At 36.5% G+C, this 18,101-nt stretch overlaps 2 protein-coding genes and 1 long non-coding RNA gene across 5 annotated transcripts; 2 read left to right on the forward strand and 1 right to left on the reverse strand.

The window, feature by feature from the left end:
* The first annotated feature begins 433 nt into the window (after positions 1-433).
* Positions 434-4,897, forward strand: LOC105283579. 2 transcript variants are annotated; one of them, XR_894706.3, is made up of 4 exons: positions 435-773; positions 3,235-4,089; positions 4,179-4,427; positions 4,525-4,897. It is a non-coding gene; the product is annotated as an uncharacterized LOC105283579 (long non-coding RNA). The 2 variants fall into 2 exon arrangements; XR_894705.3 differs by having other exon boundaries at positions 434-773; positions 3,235-4,427.
* A 3,206-nt stretch (positions 4,898-8,103) lies between these two features.
* Positions 8,104-17,030, forward strand: LOC105283581. Of its 2 annotated transcripts, none has more exons than XR_894707.3 (6): positions 8,104-8,588; positions 11,013-11,121; positions 13,998-14,206; positions 14,328-14,429; positions 14,957-15,221; positions 15,794-15,922. XR_894707.3 is itself a non-coding variant. In XM_011346444.3 (6 exons), the coding sequence occupies exons 1-6, from the start codon at positions 8,382-8,384 to the stop codon at positions 15,987-15,989; spliced, it is 1,008 nt and encodes a 335-aa protein (XP_011344746.1). In that variant the 5' UTR covers positions 8,105-8,381; the 3' UTR covers positions 15,990-17,030. The 2 variants fall into 2 exon arrangements, 1 of the variants encoding a protein (XP_011344746.1); XM_011346444.3 differs by having other exon boundaries at positions 8,105-8,588; positions 14,957-15,141; positions 15,794-17,030.
* Positions 11,203-13,991, reverse strand: LOC105283580. Its single transcript, XM_011346443.1, has 3 exons — positions 13,457-13,991; positions 12,695-13,257; positions 11,203-12,526 (listed from the first exon to the last, which is right to left on the reverse strand). The coding sequence occupies exons 1-3, from the start codon at positions 13,693-13,695 to the stop codon at positions 11,967-11,969; spliced, it is 1,362 nt and encodes a 453-aa protein (XP_011344745.1). The 5' UTR covers positions 13,696-13,991; the 3' UTR covers positions 11,203-11,966.
* Positions 17,031-18,101: the final 1,071 nt, after the last annotated feature.

An 18,101-nucleotide genomic window follows, 5' to 3' on the forward strand; every position in this document is an offset into this window, starting at 1 on the left:
AAACAAACTCGGCACTATTTTCCTAGAACTTTGTGAAGGAAAATAATCTATATTTATCGTAACGATATCTATAAATCCTATTAAGCAAGACGGACGTTTTACAACTACCGTCGAAAATACCACTGAAGGTTATCGTAAACGTTCGCGGAGGAAAAGTACAGTACGCTCGTACTCTATATACTATAACTTCTTGATGTACGCAAGAAACAAAGCACATACCGGTAAGCATATTTTTTTTATGCTATCATTGTCACGTGCAATTTCCCTTTCAACTCCAAGTGCACCTGATATGCGCAAAATTACCGCACAGTATTGACATGCTGAACATTCGCACATACTGGTAGTCTGGCACTTTGATTTTTCTGAATGGCGAAAGAAATGCGCTGAAATCGTCAGTGTCATCAGGTTATCGGAACTGAGTGTTAAAGTTTGGATTGACTTGAGTGCCAAACGCGAGTCGCTAGTGTCCAGGAAAGATGCGCGCGTTCTACACAATTCTCGTGTTGGCGATTCTTTTCGCAAACCTCGTTCAGAGTTGGTCCTTCACAAATATCGCCATGTCCATTGACAGACTAATACGGCCTCCGAAAAATGACACTTCGCAAGTTTTGAATTTCAACGAGAATGAACGCACTACGACGGAAGTGACGGTGTTGGGTAGAATAATAGTGGTACCACGAAGAAATGTAGCTAACTGTCAACCGGGCCAACAACGCGATCGGCGTGGCAAGTGTAGGACGATATGGTGAATGGATATCACAAATACCGAGGAAGTAAGTGTACTATCACGAATTAATTTCTTTTTTTTATATTAATTGTTTTTTCTTTTTATGTAATTTCATTTTTATGTAATTTAACACTTATTCTTAACTTTCTCTATCTGCATATTGTTCAATAAATCATAGCACAGGGAAGAAATGAAAGAATAATAGAAATATGAGATTTCTAATTTACTGCGTAATTTTCAAAAAAGATAAATGTGGCCAATACATGATTATTATAAAAGTAATTTTACCGTAATTAAAAAAAAATAAATATAGATAATACGTGATTATTGCAAAAGTAATCTTGCGATACAATCGTGTATAATCATAGTTAGCAATAAAGATAACGTACTACTCCCGAAAAAGTCCTTATCCCTTATCGAAAGAGCCACTCTTATCGAGAGCTCTCTGGATGGAATTGAAATGGAATTGAAATAATAAGTGAAACAATGACAAGAAACATAATGCAATTTTTTGAACATGTTTTTCTCTCTCTAAAAATGGGACTTTAACAAAAATTAACGTTTTACGTTAATTCTTATTTACCACGTCTTTTGCACTTTTCTGAGAAGATCATTTTCATCACTATTCTAGATCACTATTTCGTTCGATAAGCTGAGTCGTTAACTCCGCATGTATTTTTAATTGACGCATGTATGCAATTTAAAATTTAATTTCAATTGACTTTATATATCGATCAATCTCGCGCCATCACGAATCGTTCAAGTAAAGTTCAAGATTTCATCACGCAGTTCCCAGTATCGCAATCTGAAATCAATGAAAAACTCCGGACACGCTGGCTGATAAAACCGCCAACATTGGCTTCGCTGCGTTGCTTTGCGTCGCAGATAAAGCAACCTTTTAAGCCGGTTTGAGTACAAGGTTGATTTTAATTAGCCACTCGCGCGTTTCCGAGTAGTCTGTTTGCGTTCGATTAGAGCAGCGGCGACAGCGTCGGATTGGAATCAATCGTCGGCAGTTCCTCAGCAGCCTGATCGCGTCCGCTGCGTCGGCGGCGATTTGATATTTCTGACGAAAAATGCGAGATATGAAACTGTTCGGATCGCGGAACGTGTCGAATCTAAGTGTCGTATCGCTCACGCCTCGACGTGGTCACGTACGATCATCCGATGAAATTTTAAACGAGAACATTTAAAACATCGTAACGAATGGATTCTATTATGGACTAGTATTGATATAGGGGCACGTGTTCTCGCACAAATACTAGTGCGCCTTCAAGTGTCTCGCCAATCACATCGTCAGTGTCGTATCTGATTCGAGGAAAGCTCGAAGATCTCCAGCGAAGCGCCATCCGCATCCGAAGTCTCACGATTTCCTGAATCCTCCGAAACGTGCGGACATCACTCTTCCGTGCGTCTCACTCGTTTCTCAAGAAGGTGTGATCAGAAAAGGGGTGTTTTGTCGCAGCTGCAAATCCGCAACTGACACGCGTAGATTCGAAAGCGCGGAATAAACCGTAAGAAAGAGACAAAACTGACGATTTTAATCGCCGATCGCGTTGTGCATCGCGCTCTTAACCATGAAGTTTTCATTGGCCATAACGTTCGCGGTGACGTTACTTTTCTTCTTGTCGATCTCGGCTGACCGTACGTCTGGCGACTTAAAAGGAAAACATTTCATAGACTTCAAAACGCGCCGAGTTTCGGAGGGATCGATAATTAATGTTCCCATACAATGCCCGCCGGATACGGTACGAGTTGGAAATCACTGTAGGCACGTCTACTAGGTAAGGGAGAAGCAAAAGGATGACAAATTCTTCGTTATCTCGTAAAGTACAGTATCAATGTATTGCGTCATGCGCGTTTTGTAGTGTGTAAACAACTATATCGCCTTTATTATCAAAATCTATCATAATCAATTAGATAATTGATTATTCATTATTTTATAATATAATTCATTATTCATTATTAGATGCGTAACAAAGATGAACAAGTAATAATGATTTTGTAAGTAGATGCTTGCTGATCGATAATAGTTACTACAGAATTGTATAGATCAAATCGCGCATATTTCTTTTTTTTCAATCTTTATCTCTTCTCTACAATCATCGTCTATTTATCAGTATTAGCGGATTTTTATGATGTATTGACGTCAAATACATTCTATTTATCTCTAGTCTAGTTTGCAGCGCAATTTATATGACACAAACTTATAATTCCGGTGAAATGTAACACTCACGAGTTGATTTTCTTTGCCAAGAGGCGCTAGAATCATCGAATATTCCAGCAGTGCCGTCCATCATACTATAATCATTACCTTGTATTGATCCCTTAACGCCATCAAATATGTAACAAATTCCTCGCATTTTTATCTCTATCGATCATTCTACTTCCGCGCGCTGCGCGCACACTTCCGATATTGCCGTGTGTAAAACCCTTTTGATAATCGCAAAATTATATGTAAATGTATCTAAAATGTAAAATAAAAAGTTTTTTGCTTTCTGTTACAGAATTTATATAGATGAACGGACTATACTTATTCACGAAAGCAACTATTTCCGGAAAGGCGAAAGATTGTTTGGAAAATTGTAAATCATGGAAACTATATATAGATTTATATGAGGATCATCCAATTAATTAATCACGTGTGTACAACTAGTACAATGAAGATCTACATTCATAGAATCGAAATGTCATCCACGGACTTTGAAGCAACCAAGATATTGGCATCCTATCAGTAATTTATTTTATCGTGCATACTTGTCGCAAACGGAAATGTATTTTAACTCTTTATCAAGCGTGGATTAATTAAAATATTACGTAAATTAGTGTCCCACCACTCAATGATTAAATTTATTAATCAAACATGTATAAATTAAAACACCACTGCATGTAATTGTTATGTATTATAATATTATTGTTCACGCGATTATTTCAAAGGGTTAAGCAAAGAGATATGCAAAGTGAACAATAAATATACGTAGATATTTGTAAATGTATATTGGCTTATATAGAATAATATTATAAAACGTATATCTCAAATGCATCTGTAAATTTCTCTATTTCCTACATTTCCATTGATTCACCAAACGCCAAGTTGATTCACCAAGATTTATGCGCAACGTACCGAGGAAAGCTCGAATGCGCGACGTACATGCTTAATCATTCTCAATAATTTATCGCATTACGGAAGTTTCGGATAAAGGTACGTGCGTAAGCAATCAGGATATGATTTCAACCGCAAATTAAGAGTGACAAAACGCGAGAGGGGAACAGGAAACCACACTGATGAGAACCTGAGTCGTATATAAACACATGTGTTCCCATCACTGTAGTAGTCAGTAGTTAATTAGCATTTTGATGTTGTAAGTAACATCGAGCGGAGAAAAACCGTAGCGTCAGTTCATTTATTTTACATTTATCTCTCTTTCTTTTTTTGTCTTTTTCTTCTCAGTTCAATTTGAGATTGATAGTTCGAGAGATTCAATATTGACGGCAACAATGGCACCGATACGATTGCTTCTGCTTATTATCGTGTCGATGATGCTAATATTAACATGTGGAGGACGGCCACTAACTTTTCCCAGAAGGAATGGACCACAACAACAAAAATGTCCAGTAGGCTATAGGCCTACTCGTACTGGAGGATGCAGAAAAATTGTAACCGGAACCTTTTAAACTGCGACATGTTTCCATGCACGAGGTAAATATTTCATATTTTTTTATTAAAACAACCTGTCTCATTTTGTATTTTCTACATTCATTCTTATTTTCTAAAGTATTGTAATTTTCCTTTACAGATATATACCAATATTCAAGAAAAAGAACAAATTCTAAGTAATTAACGCTATTACAAAGTAAAGTGGATAGTTAATGATAATTATTTTTTTTTTCATACAGTATATGTAAGTACAGAAAACACCACAGGGTATATTAATCCAAAGAAACTATGTTAAAATGAGAGTAATCAGAAGACATCTATTTTCTTTTTTATAATGCAATATTATATGTTACAGCTTCAATTATGCAGCATTATTAAAATATTGTATTTGTATAAAATTGTTTAAATAATTCTTGTTTATTGATAATACGCTTTTCTAACGAACACGCACATTAAATAATAATTATATGTACTATAACTCTAATAAAAATAATATAATATACTTTAACAAATATTTGCTTATTTCAATTTTTCCCACCATATCAACATTTGGTATTTATCAAGTATTGAACATAATATCGTTAATTAGAAAATATTTCAATAAAAATCTGATTAATTGGAAAAAACAAATAAAAATGTCAGATTCTTTTAATTTATCAAATACTCATATACATATATTAACCTAAAATTCATGTAGGCTACAGTTATCATTAAGCGGTAACAGAAAGTATTAGTTATTAAATATTTCAAATTTTCATTTTTTATATAAAATTTATAACTAACTCAATTTTATGCAGTTGTAAAATGTATCTATAAATTGAATTACGTCTCTCTCTACTTTGGCCAATTTATCTTCTATCTGTAACTTACTCTGCGACTACTCGAAGTATTCAAACCAGCACAAGGTAAAGTCTCACGATTATCAAGGGAGTAGCGGTATCTCGAGGATAACTACATTACCATAACTCAGTACCGTAACTAGGCAGGTGCAACAAGTGCACAGGCACAGGGCCCAGAACGAAGGGGAGGCTCTGAAATAGAACTGACAAAAAATTCTTAAATATAATTTCACATTTTTTAAGTTTGAATTTAGCAAATTTTAAATTTATTTAATAGTTTAGTGATTAATCATTGTGTCGATTAATCCCAGGACGTCGTCGACGCACTTTGATCACCAACATCTAAATGACTGAATCGCCACAGATTATAAACTACATACAGATTGTTAACAAAACTTCTAGTGACGTCATGTTTTAGTTTCAAAGAGGTACTTAAAATGCAACTTTACAGCGTTTTTGACACTCTATTGTCTCAAATAGATTGGCGTTATGAACAACTAAGGACTGTCTGTGACGATTTTTGCTTTCTCTATGGCTCATCTTTAGATTCGATGAGTGTTGCTGATTTACAAAAATCGGCTGCAGATCTCGCTATTAAGTATAACAAAGATTTAAATGTGTATGAATTTACAAATGAAATTGAAAGCTTTAAGTTTGAAGCCTCGACATTAATACAAAACCTTAAAACTGCAACTCCAATTGATATTTTACAATTTGCTGAAATGAAAGCCAGAAAAGTGCAATTACATTAAATATTTTTATTTATAACTATATGTGATTTGTTTTATTATTATTGTATTATTTCCCCCCCCCCCAAAACAAAATAAGGGCCCAAAAATAAAACCTTGCACAGGGCACATGAAAAGTTAGTTACGGCACTGCCATAACTACATTACCATAAGTTATTCGATCACCGACGATACTTCATCTAATTATATTATTATAATAACTCAATAACGAGATTAAACAATATTAGTAACAAATAATTTTTCTTAAACCTCCAAAGAGATGGACAATTATTTCGAATACGAAATAATAAGAGCTATTATATTTCCAATGGCTCTGATATTAACAGATAACCTCCACAAATCTAATTAAAATTCTTTATGTATAATCATAGTTGTCAATAGCATCTCACGTTGCTGAAATTGCGAAAATGGCTACTATCTTCTATTGTTACTTCAATATTAAAGATTTAATAGATATAGGTATCGATGTACTTACATATGACGATTCATGATGATCGAGTAGTGGCTGCACTTTCGCTGCACCTCGGTGAGGAAGGAAGAATATAAAGTAAAACTAACTTCACCCAATTCTGTCCACACGCACACAACACACACGTATGCACTCACACCCGGCCGCGAATGCCGACTTGCAATAGCGATATTCAAGTCACGATATTGGTGTTGAACGATAATTATACGTGGAGTTTAATATATAGAACGAATATTCGGCACTACGAAAAACCCGCGCGGTAGTTCTTTATGTTCGATGCACGTTTTTGGAGGCACTAAATCGCGGAAAATATGGAGCGACGCGGATGCGGCTACGCGAGCCACGGCGAGCCATAACTGTGAAATTCAAAATCACAATTGCGCGGCAGTAGCGCGAATTGTAAACTTGTTTAACATAAAAATAATGTTCACGATGTTTAAACGAATGATCAACAAATGAAAAAACTGACGAATGGATTGTAATAATTCGCTGAGTTCTCCAATATCAAGAATAACATTGCTATATTTATAATTATACATTAATTTGATTTCAGTATTGAGACACGCGCGAATATTTTGAGCATCGGGACGAACATGGCAGCGCTATCTGTGCGAAAGTAAATAAATTACCTGAGATTATCTTACGAGCACCGTGAATATATTTTCAGGATATCGCGAAAAGAATAAAATAATTCTGCACCAAGTGTAAAAAATAGGGAAATTATGTAAAAAAATATATTTTTCGATCAGATAATATTTTATTAAATTATTTGATTTCAGTATGGTACTGTTGGCATTCCATCAACGTAATTTATATGCTCCTTAACATATTAATTAAATGTTTAAAAATTTTTTAGTTCGTATTCGGAAACACTATTGATAAATCATACTAGTCACTTATAAAATTCTGTCCCACTTGCGCTTTATGTAAGTATCTAGTCTCTCTCTCTCTCTCTCTCTCTCTCTCTCTTTCTTTCTTTCTCTCTACGTCATTGGACAATTAAGATTTCTCGCAGATTGCAACCTTGAGGTGTAACATTATAAAAACTGATCTTGGAATAAGTTGATTTCACATGCAAATTTAAACGCCTACGTTGTTCACCAGGTTGCTCGGTATAGAAAAAATCTCTGCTTACCGCATTTGAATATCTTAGATTGTAGCTGACATAATCGGAAGTTACTGTGTTCTTTCTCTAGTGGAATCTTTGGAATCTTTCGGAATTTCAGTCCAAGCACGTAAGACTTTATTTTGATGTAAGACTTGAGATCTTAATTGAAGTGTCATCGACACTTATGACAAAACAGGAAGTCATATTTATGACAAAACAGGAAATCATATTTACGTTGTTTCGCTACGATAAAATTGATATCACGGAGAACGCAAAAAGAATCCAGTCCGCCTAGATATCCGACAACTCTACACGCATAAACACCTGATACAACGCAAAAAGTGAAGACGTGCGATCGCGACATGTCTGAGCTCGTTGCCGAGATTATCTAAAAAGCGCATTATCGCAGGAAATGATGATCGAGTTATCTCGGGATCGAACTTTTTCGCGATGATAAATGTCTGCGATATTAATCAATGTTGCAAAAAAATCGTGCCTCTTATCTCCATTTCGCGCGAGCGTGCGCGCCACGCGCCCGCTCACTCGCCCGTGCGAGAAGCAAGAGACACGCTTCATCAGTCGACGCGAGCACTTGGCTCGCACACTCAGGTCAGGTGTGCATCGTCGTGTGTTTATCGCGTAGCCTGTAGCGCAGTGCAAAACCCGATTCGTAATTTATTTGTGAGACCGCCGTGAATGAAACTACTTGTACGGCCTTGACAATCAACGAGCGAAACGGCTTTGTGATTTTGTCGCATTGCACCGGCGCCGACCTCGCGTGTTCGCGAGGAGTGAAGGAATCGACAAGTTGCGGAAAGAATCGCGAGAAAGATGTACGTGAACAACGAATCAGCTGCGTATCTGCGATGTCTCAGCGTGAAAATATCTATTTTCGCGATCATCTGCATATTAGGCACGTTCATCTTGGGACAAGTCAAAACTCAGGATTTCCACGACGACATAATCTATCCTGGATCGGATAACTCGAGAGTGCGGAACAATCCTACGGTGCAGTCCGCGGAAGACGGCGATACGCAGGTAAATTGACACATTAATCTTTTGATTTTGCTGAATTCAATTAAAATGATGGATTCGCTGTGTTCAAGGATGCGAATTAATCTAATACTTAAAGTTTCAATCGATTCATTAATATTTCATTTTAAATAAACCTGATCATGATAAACTATTAATTCTCGAAGTCAAACGCTAATATTGAAAAATGACTCAAGCAATGATAAGTGTTTTTTTATAACAAATATTAGTAAGATTGTTTTTCGTCCCGTCGACATGTAATGTGGAGATCTTTTAATTCCATACTAGTGTGCGTTGTAAGGACAGAAGAACGACTAGTAAATTAACGGCAACGATGCGCGTTGCAACACCTTCGTTTCCAAGACCACAGAGACCGAAAGACGTCGAAGGCCGGATTTATCAATGTCGAGGATATCGCCGGTGAAATAATCGCAACGCGCGTGCACGACACGCTTGCGATTCCCGACACGTTCCCCGCAACTCCATGTAAAACCGATCATACGTCATTGTGCATGCAATTGTGTAAATATTGACCGATTAGATATCGTCACCGATCGATAATCGAGTTTTATTACATCTTCACGTATACAATTTATCAAAAGTAACAGCATAGGAAACGTAATATGAAAGTAATAATAAGAAAACTCTAGGCATATGCGAGTAATGAGCTGGTGTGCAATTAAAGCAACAATTGAGCAAACAGACCGCTTAGAAGAAATCCTTAATGTCAACTGTCGTCATTAGTTTGCGCGATAATTATGTCGTCACCAGAGCTGAGTCAGGAGCGAAATCGAGGTTGCGATTAATAAAACATAACGGCGCCTAATCGTTAAATGTAAGGCGAAGCCTTGCTTCCTGGCAAGGTCGGAACCGTACTCTCTCTCTCGATTTTCATCGGTGAGAAAAGACGAAAGGTATTCCGGGTCGAGTTATCGCGAATTCGTCCATTCTTTGAGGAATTTACAAATACCTGCAATGTTCGAACTCAGTGGAATGTGACAGCCGTGCCTAGAACAGGTCTGCTCGGGACACTACGATTTCTCGCACCAAGGATTGCTAGAAGTTACATTGTGTACGAGCGTGGAATATTACTCGATATGCAAATTGTAGAACACGTGCGCAACCTGTTCTCCAAAACCAACGAGTTTTAAACCGCGTTCGCACCCGTATCAGCTGAAGAAATATTTCTTTCGAAATTAAAGAGGCGGTACTCCCAGCACCGTTGCACGTCTATGAACTCACACATGTTTCAAATATTCCCTGCAGGCAATAAAGCACAAATGTATTTCGAGAAAATCATGAAGTTCTGCAGCATCATTGATAAACTCGATATTTGTAAAGTATTTTAAAATTATAGAGTTTCGGCTAACCGAAGATTATCCTTTGACGTATGAGTCATAGATTTCGCTTTTCAAATGGGTATGCAATTTAACGAACATGTGAGATATTCGCGTCACTAATAGTAGATTAATATAATTGACGCGAATACTTAGCTCTCGAGTCACGTTAGGCCGCTGCGAGCTGTTTTGCTCTTTTTTGATACCTGTGTAGCATAGTGGTGATTCGACCGTCTTGGGAACCTGTTTGAATTATGATACTGGAGCTAGAGGCAATTTCGCACCCATTCAAAGCAGTGGCTATCAACGAAGCAATGCAATTTCTTTTTGTCTAGAAATTTTTTATTTATTTCGTTTTGAATAGAAAATAGTAAAAGGATTGAATTTAATTAATTTTTCCCCGAATTATTTTTTCTCGAAAAAAAGATTTTCGCAGATAATATGGATCATTGACCGGCATTTACTTCTCCAAGATGATTTTCTCCTTAGTCACGCAAGTATCCGCGATCGAACGGGATGATTCACTATTCTTGGGAATACCCCGACTGAAGGATTTGACGTTATATTTATCCTTTTATTTAATATTTATGAGATTGCATCTTGGAACGAAATAATTAAAATTTATTGTGTCTTCGTCTCCTCTCAATCTTGTACACTATGTTGTAAAAACTGAGCTAACTAGTAATTTTCATTTCAAATTTGCCTCTGCTAATGCGTTAAGTTTTCCGGGATAGCTGGTGCAAGATCCTTAATTATACAACTCTAATGAAACAACAAATAATCATTATTTTCTCAACAGAAATTTCATAAACGTTTACGCTATTCTTTTGTGATGTCGCTAAGCAGATGCCAAATATTAAACTTTTTGAGATAATTGATGAAATCTCTCCCAGTTATATACCAAAGTAAGGATTATTTCAAACTAAATCACGAACTCGACTTTTCTGTCTTATTAGTCATCATCGTTCACATCGATCTTAATCGTATGACGTATCGTTATCAGATTTTGATTAGATTATTTTCTAATTTTCTAACAAAGTATATATGAAGAGAAACTGCACCGACACATTTTATTTAATAATTTTTTTTTCAGATTCCAGTGGATCTAGCCAATAGATTAAATGCGATGGAATCATCGGACGAATTTCTGCAGCTCCTTCAAGGTGTTCCACATGCCGACACGTCGTCGTTCATGTTAAATAGTACGTATAATTTATCACAAGATTATAATAATCTTAAGGAAAATCAATCGTAATGTACAAACAAATAAATTAGGTGTTCTCATTGCAAATTCAATTTTATTTATTAAAACGGAAAAATAAAAATCATTATTATTACAAAGCACATTTTTAAGGATTTAATATCGAATGAAATTTAATATAAATCTATAATGTGATTACTAGAAATAAATAAATAAGGAAATATAAATACAGATTATTATCATGTTACATTCAATATTGTGTGATTACATACATATTAACGCATTACAAAGCAATCAGAGGCAATAGAATCATAGAAAAATTGTTTAACAAATCAAATCATTGCGATTGTGATAAAATCAATATTTTCCACCTAAGCAAACATAATTAAGTCGTCGCGGTATCTTGAGTGTTTTATTATTTACACAAACGCTTATCAGTGTAAGTTGAGATCATCCTATAAGAGACAATGCGAATCGTATGCATTTTAATATCTGTGCAGTACATGCATGATATATAATTATTATAAAATTATTATCTAAAAATTACATGTGATTTATTCGAGAAAAGTTTAGTGCATATAAAAATATAGTAAAATGATATAAACGCGCTACATTATAATGAAAGAAGTGAAAAGTAAGAGCTTAAAATGTTTTTCCTTGTGCGAGATAAACGGTTTCTAAAATTAACGCAGGAAATAGTTTCCCATTGTTACGTGTAAAAATTCGCTGAAGCGTATCCGATTAAATCTGACTACAAGATTGCATCGTCGAATCAAAATGCGTAAGTACGAAGTGCAATAGGTTCATCCTGAAACTGTTCATTCGTCTCTTTGCATATTTCTTATACTATTTTTCGATTTCTTTTCCTTTAACCTCTTTCTGAATTTTTTTACTTTTTAATTTTGTATAAGCGATCATGTGGATTTGATACGTAACATGAAATGACGCTTTATTTGGATAAACAAAAATTAATTTATCCCCCTCGTAACGTACGGAAGAATGCATGCCGGGATTATCTTGCTTTATTTGAGCCTCGAAAGTTTCTATAAACTCTTTGCGATCATCAAAAAAATTTACGGGCTTCAAGTATCCACCGAAATAATCCACATCTGGAATCAATGTATTGTTAGCTCGGATAAATTCTTCTATACATGGTAATTTATTTTTTGTTTCCGTATCTCTTTTTGTATTTCTTTCTTGTGTTTCCATATCCTTTTCCGTATTCTTTTCCTTTTCTTCCACATCACGTTGCACCATGGTAGGATGACTTGAATGAACGTTTACATCGTTCTTTTTAGCAGTCTTTGATGAATTACCAACGGTTAGGATTGAATATGCGATTTGCACTTTGCACGTTTGTTTCCAGGTCTTTATACATCTCGGCCAATAATGCCCGAACGTAGAATCTGGAATTATTAGTTCATAATATTTCGTCACTGTATCATTTACAAGTTATTACAATCATAGATCTGCCTTTTAAACAATATTTAACATTTGTCACTGACTGAAAATATTACTTACGTATAAATTATAATTTTATATTTTTTAATTTTATTAAAATATGATATTATTACCTTCTGGCATGTCTACATATGACAAACTTATTTTTCCGATTGCCTCCAGATACTTTGTCGTCCCAGTTTCAGCAACAGCAACAGGTCTATCTTCTTGGTCGCGCTCTCTGTTGATGACTCTGATAGTTGGTGCCATTTCCTCTTTCAATTTTATCCTATTAATGTTCTGTATCTCCTCGACGGTCTCAGACGTAATCTCGAGCTCGAAAAGATTACGGAGATCGCCCTCGTTAAGGTCGTAACACCCGTCATTCAAGTCGGTAGTTGCATTCGTATCATTTCTATTCTTGCAAACGTGATCATCCGCGTAATTGCAAACCGTTGATACGTTCATACGTGTTTTGTTAAGAGAGTCACATCTATCGCAATTTTTCTGCATCAAGTCCGTGTCTTCTGCATCGCTTTCTTGGTACCGTTTGAATCTTTTGAAACTTTTTGTCTTTTCGTGGGTCGTTGGCATTTCAGTCTCGCACGAAGCTTCTTGACGAGAACAATTGCTCGTGTAGATATCACCCTCTGCTTCTTTAACATCAGTGTTTTGATCTGAAGACTGTCTTTTCCTCCTACGCAAAGCATTAAGCCATTTTTATCAAGCATACACGTTAAATATTTAAAAGAATTTATTATTAGATATGTTTTATGTGTAAATGCTGTATACAACTTAAGTTTTATAAAAAAAATCTGGATTTTATCAAATTTGACAGCATTGTCGATGGATACAATAATGAGTTCACAATGTATTATTAATTTTATTATTCTCACCGATATGACTTTTTCCAAGTGATGTTAGAAGTCGGCATAATTTTATGAAATTTGTGGATGGATTTTCTTTTATCGGACAACATAAAATCAGCTACGTTTTTCCGTCCCTTGATATATTGTCCGAACCATTTGAGTGTCACATGCTTTGCAAGGTAATCTTTAAAACCTGGAAACATATCATCGACCAACACGGAATAACAATTTGCAACCGAGATTGCTTGAGCACGTTCGTCGACCATCTTCGTGTTCTAAAACATATTACAATTTCATTTATCTTAAAATTCTGTCTATTTTTTCAACAAATTATTTGATTTACTAACGTAATTTGCCGTAGCAAGATGAAATACTTCTCTGTCATTATCTCATCTAAATTCTCACGCAAGTACAACACGGAACACGCAGAAGAAAACATCTCACTTATCTCGTAACAAAAAGCTTCTGATGTATCATACGAATCAAAGAATATTGTCTCTTCCGCAGAATGCAAATAAAACTTTTGCAACCAGATTTGACACTGTATATTAATGATATTTCTTTTCAGGTAGATTCGGCGGAGATGAAAGAACGAGCGCGATTGTACCTACGCCGGCCAATTGCATACCCGAGCTACAGCCCGTTTCTCTAAAATTGGATGATGATCCTTCGACCATGATCTTCCCATCTTGTACACGGATCCCAAGATGCGGCGGCTGTTGCAGTACCTCTCTGCTCTCGTGCCAACCAACAGCCACGGAAATCCGCAACTTCATGGTAATCGATAGTCGCCAAGTTGAGGAATACAAACAAGAAACACGCGCCTATTATTATGAGCAACCAACTCGAGGAGAAGCAGTATACCTTGTCAAACGTCATTCTTTTCTGTTGTCTTAAGGTGATTGTGGCGTCGGTGAAGGAACTGGGTTACAAAGGCCGGCAGATCGTACCGCTGGAGGAGCACATTAAGTGCAAGTGCGACTGCAAAATTAAGGCGAAGGTAATTTGAGGACAGCTGATAATTGGCGAATAATCGGCGCCTTCCTGCTTAACCGGGCCGCGCGGTTCGCAAGTTTCACACCTCACGCGAGCAGCACATGAGAGCAGCCACTCGAGAGTGATTCACGTCAGCTGCTCAGCTGAAAAGCACGCCGACTTCTCTTCCAAGTACTCCGACAATGCACGAAAACATATTAGAAACATATGTGACAGGCTATCCAGAGAATCATTCTTTTATCCTTCGAATTATGAAATTAATTACGAGATATTACATCATCGTAGATGTAAAAGAGTATATAAGTACCAAGGAACGTTTCAATTTATTAAATAATTGTTTGTGGTCTTTCATGGGCGCTTTAATTAAAATTACCTTGATGTTTCTGCGATATTTCTTTCAAATTCAATTTTGATCGCGAAGCTAATTGTGTAAAGTATGTCAATGCGGTGGAAGCGAAATTTAACTGTGCTTAAGCAAAGTGTTGACATTCTTTTCGGCGATGATTCACACCACGTGCCACTTTGTTGCAGGATTGTACCGAAAAGCAGCATTACGAACCGCATAACTGTCGGTGTGCCTGCAGCAACGTCGACGAGGAGCAAAAGTGCCGGAAGGAGAGTGATATAAAGATCTGGAACGGGGACCTCTGCTCTTGCTCCTGCAGGACCATCGAGGAGTGCAGCACCGGATACTTCTTCAACCACAACACGTGCAGGTGTGAGCTGAGAGATTAAGGGGATCTACTAAAGGAATAAAACGCCTTCCTTCTCACTGCACTCTACTTTATCACGACTTGTAAGCCATGCGCGAACGCACCGATTTGTCACCCTAATTCATCGAAATACAGTGAACCTGTTTCGGCCGTTCGGCGCTTCGTTCTGCACGAATTTGCAAGTCTCGCTCCTAGCTGCGTGCATCGTTTCCCCAACGCGTGAATCCCGCGTCTCCCGCGTGTCTGCGCTTTCCTTCAACATCTTGCCCAGCTTTTCCGCACAAGCGAGAGCGAGATCATTCCGAGGTCGCTGACTTTCTTTTCTAACTTTGTTTAACATTCCTCGTCAGATGAAGACCATTCGCGCTTGTCGACAATCTTCTTACCCATCTATGCGTCTTTATTAAAATCATGTGTGATAACTAACATTATGATGTAAGTTTGAAGGTGGAATGTTGATATCCTACTAACGATTGCCGCTTCAGAGAGATCATTGAGAGGTAACGACACAAAGCAACATAATTCGATGGAACTTGGTAAAGACGATATAGTGTGTATGTGTGTGCGTGCTGATGTTCTACACCTATCACCTTCCGGTTCCCGGCATGAGATTACGCCCTGCAATTATTCGTTTGTAACTACCAATGTGTTCCAGATGTGGACCGATAAACAGGCCGGTAAACAGATTCGTACCCACGAAAGGTTCAAATTACAATTTCGGTAATCGTCAGCCGGAAAACGTGCCACCCGTGATAATCCCGTTGGACCCGTCGGATCCCAGGAGAAAGCACAAGGAGGATCCGGAATCAAGAGATTCAGTATTGTCTTGCCCCTGGTGCATACGTAATTGAGCCGCAAGTGGCAAGGTCGACCATGTATCTGCGCGCGTTGAGAGCACCTGAAATTATCTCAGCAACGCCTAGACCAACTGAGTTCCTAATAGGCTTAATTGATAGCGAATTATATAGTGAAAATTTTCTTTATGCTCTACGCGTCGTATGAAGAAAGATATAATGATGCTAAGTTCAAGACATCACGGAAATTTGCATTAAGGAACATTATGGTCGTCGTTATCGTCGTCACATCTTCAGTCTTCGCGATGTCCACATTTGCAACTGTTAGCTTTTAAATAATATCTATTAAAAAGATTACTTTTACAAAAATAATGGTAGAAAAAGAAAAATTAGTATTTTATTTGTAGGAAATTGCTTTGAACATACTAGACGTCTTTTCCTGAAAAAGTATTTTTTTAATAGATACTAGTAACAAAAACTCGGACGAGCGAAGGAAGACGGACGCGTGGATTATAAGACTGCGAAAATGCATCCATAATTGCTTCGTAAACTTTCATGTCAAAGTAACATAGCGAGTTTTCTCGTTGGTTCGATACCTCGTAACTGAAACGGCGATCGTTTTATCCAATCACATTCGATCATTAATTTTATTTTAATCCAAAATGCATTATTTAAATTTAGTAATATATTATTAGTATTAATTTTCGAACGTGTGTGTGAATACGTTCGTAATTGTAATTATTATAATTAAGCATTAAATGATCTTTTCAAAACATGTAAATGCGTAATTAACGCACGTACAATATCGGAATGTTCAAAATCAATCCATAATATCTTTGAGCAAACTGTTCAAATCGTGACGTCTGCAACATTCGGTGTTCTTGCACTCGCGATACACGGAATGATGCAGTGATGAAGGATACTACTCTGCGGCTTGAATAATGAAAAAAAAAAACGCCAATACATTTATTATAGTTCCATCCCCAGACAGATTGATGTAGTTTTTCCTAGTTTCAAGATGATGCTTTATCAAAGTATTACACATATTTAAGGAATATTATGATAAGGATCTAATAAAGAGGCAATTGCCAAAATTAATCAATGTTATTTTTATCAATCTTGTACACATTATTATTACGACAAGATGCAGTTTGTTATTTATGTTATTAAATAAATGCAGATAAAAATATTGGAGTTTTACGTATATTTACCACACATTAAATTTATAATGTTAGTTAAATGTATATTTATTAAGAAACATACTTACATCACTCACACATGTTACAACAGAAGGCTTCTAATGTTAAGTACAAGTATTGGACACAAATACGATCATTGTACTAACTAGTGCGTTTCTTCGATGGATGTACGCTGCAAAGTTGTTACAGTGCTGTCTAAATTGATATTATAATTGTCCTTGTGTTTCTCAGCATTTCGTAGATACGTGACAACGGTTTTGTTCACCCTTAAGAGCTCACTGTAACTCTCGCTTATAGATTTCAGAGAGTTGGCTATGTGATCTGAAACATAAAGATTATGATTTTATTGTACAAACATACCTTTTATTGCTTGTCAGTCTTGAGCTTTTAGCAAGGAATATTAACGAATAATTTATTGTAGCTTGAAAGAATACATTGGATAATCAGGAAATTCACATAACTGAATTTTTACTTGTATATTTGAATCGATAGCAAAATACACAACTTTACATGATATAAACTCTGCTTGTGCGAACGGTCTCTTCGACGAACGTTACAAAAATGTAAACAAGAAAAGTTACTAGGTACATATTCATAAAAAATCCCTAAGCGAGATCCCTAGTGAGAACTAACACAAACTTATCTATTTCAACATGACCTGAAAATTACAAAATCGAATTCTCGATTATATTTGCTTATTAGGCTTTCCTGATATCAAACAATTAGAGAAACTTGTAATAAGAAGAAACCTAATGACTTACCGATTGATGATGCAATATCTGCGATAGTGGATTCCTCCGTGAGTTTGAATCGTTTTGCCGGCTGTTCCATTATAGCACCGTAATCTTATTACATTTGTTAGTACTATATCCCGTGATCCGTGTCGGTTTCACAAATTTCTGAAGATGTCAAGGACATTCAGGCGTTCTTTAGCATAGAAATGGCGCGAAAACGGTCACCGCTGCTTCAG

Source organism: Ooceraea biroi, chromosome 4, assembly GCF_003672135.1.
Source record: "Ooceraea biroi isolate clonal line C1 chromosome 4, Obir_v5.4, whole genome shotgun sequence".
Taxonomy (NCBI): Eukaryota; Metazoa; Arthropoda; class Insecta; order Hymenoptera; family Formicidae; genus Ooceraea; species Ooceraea biroi.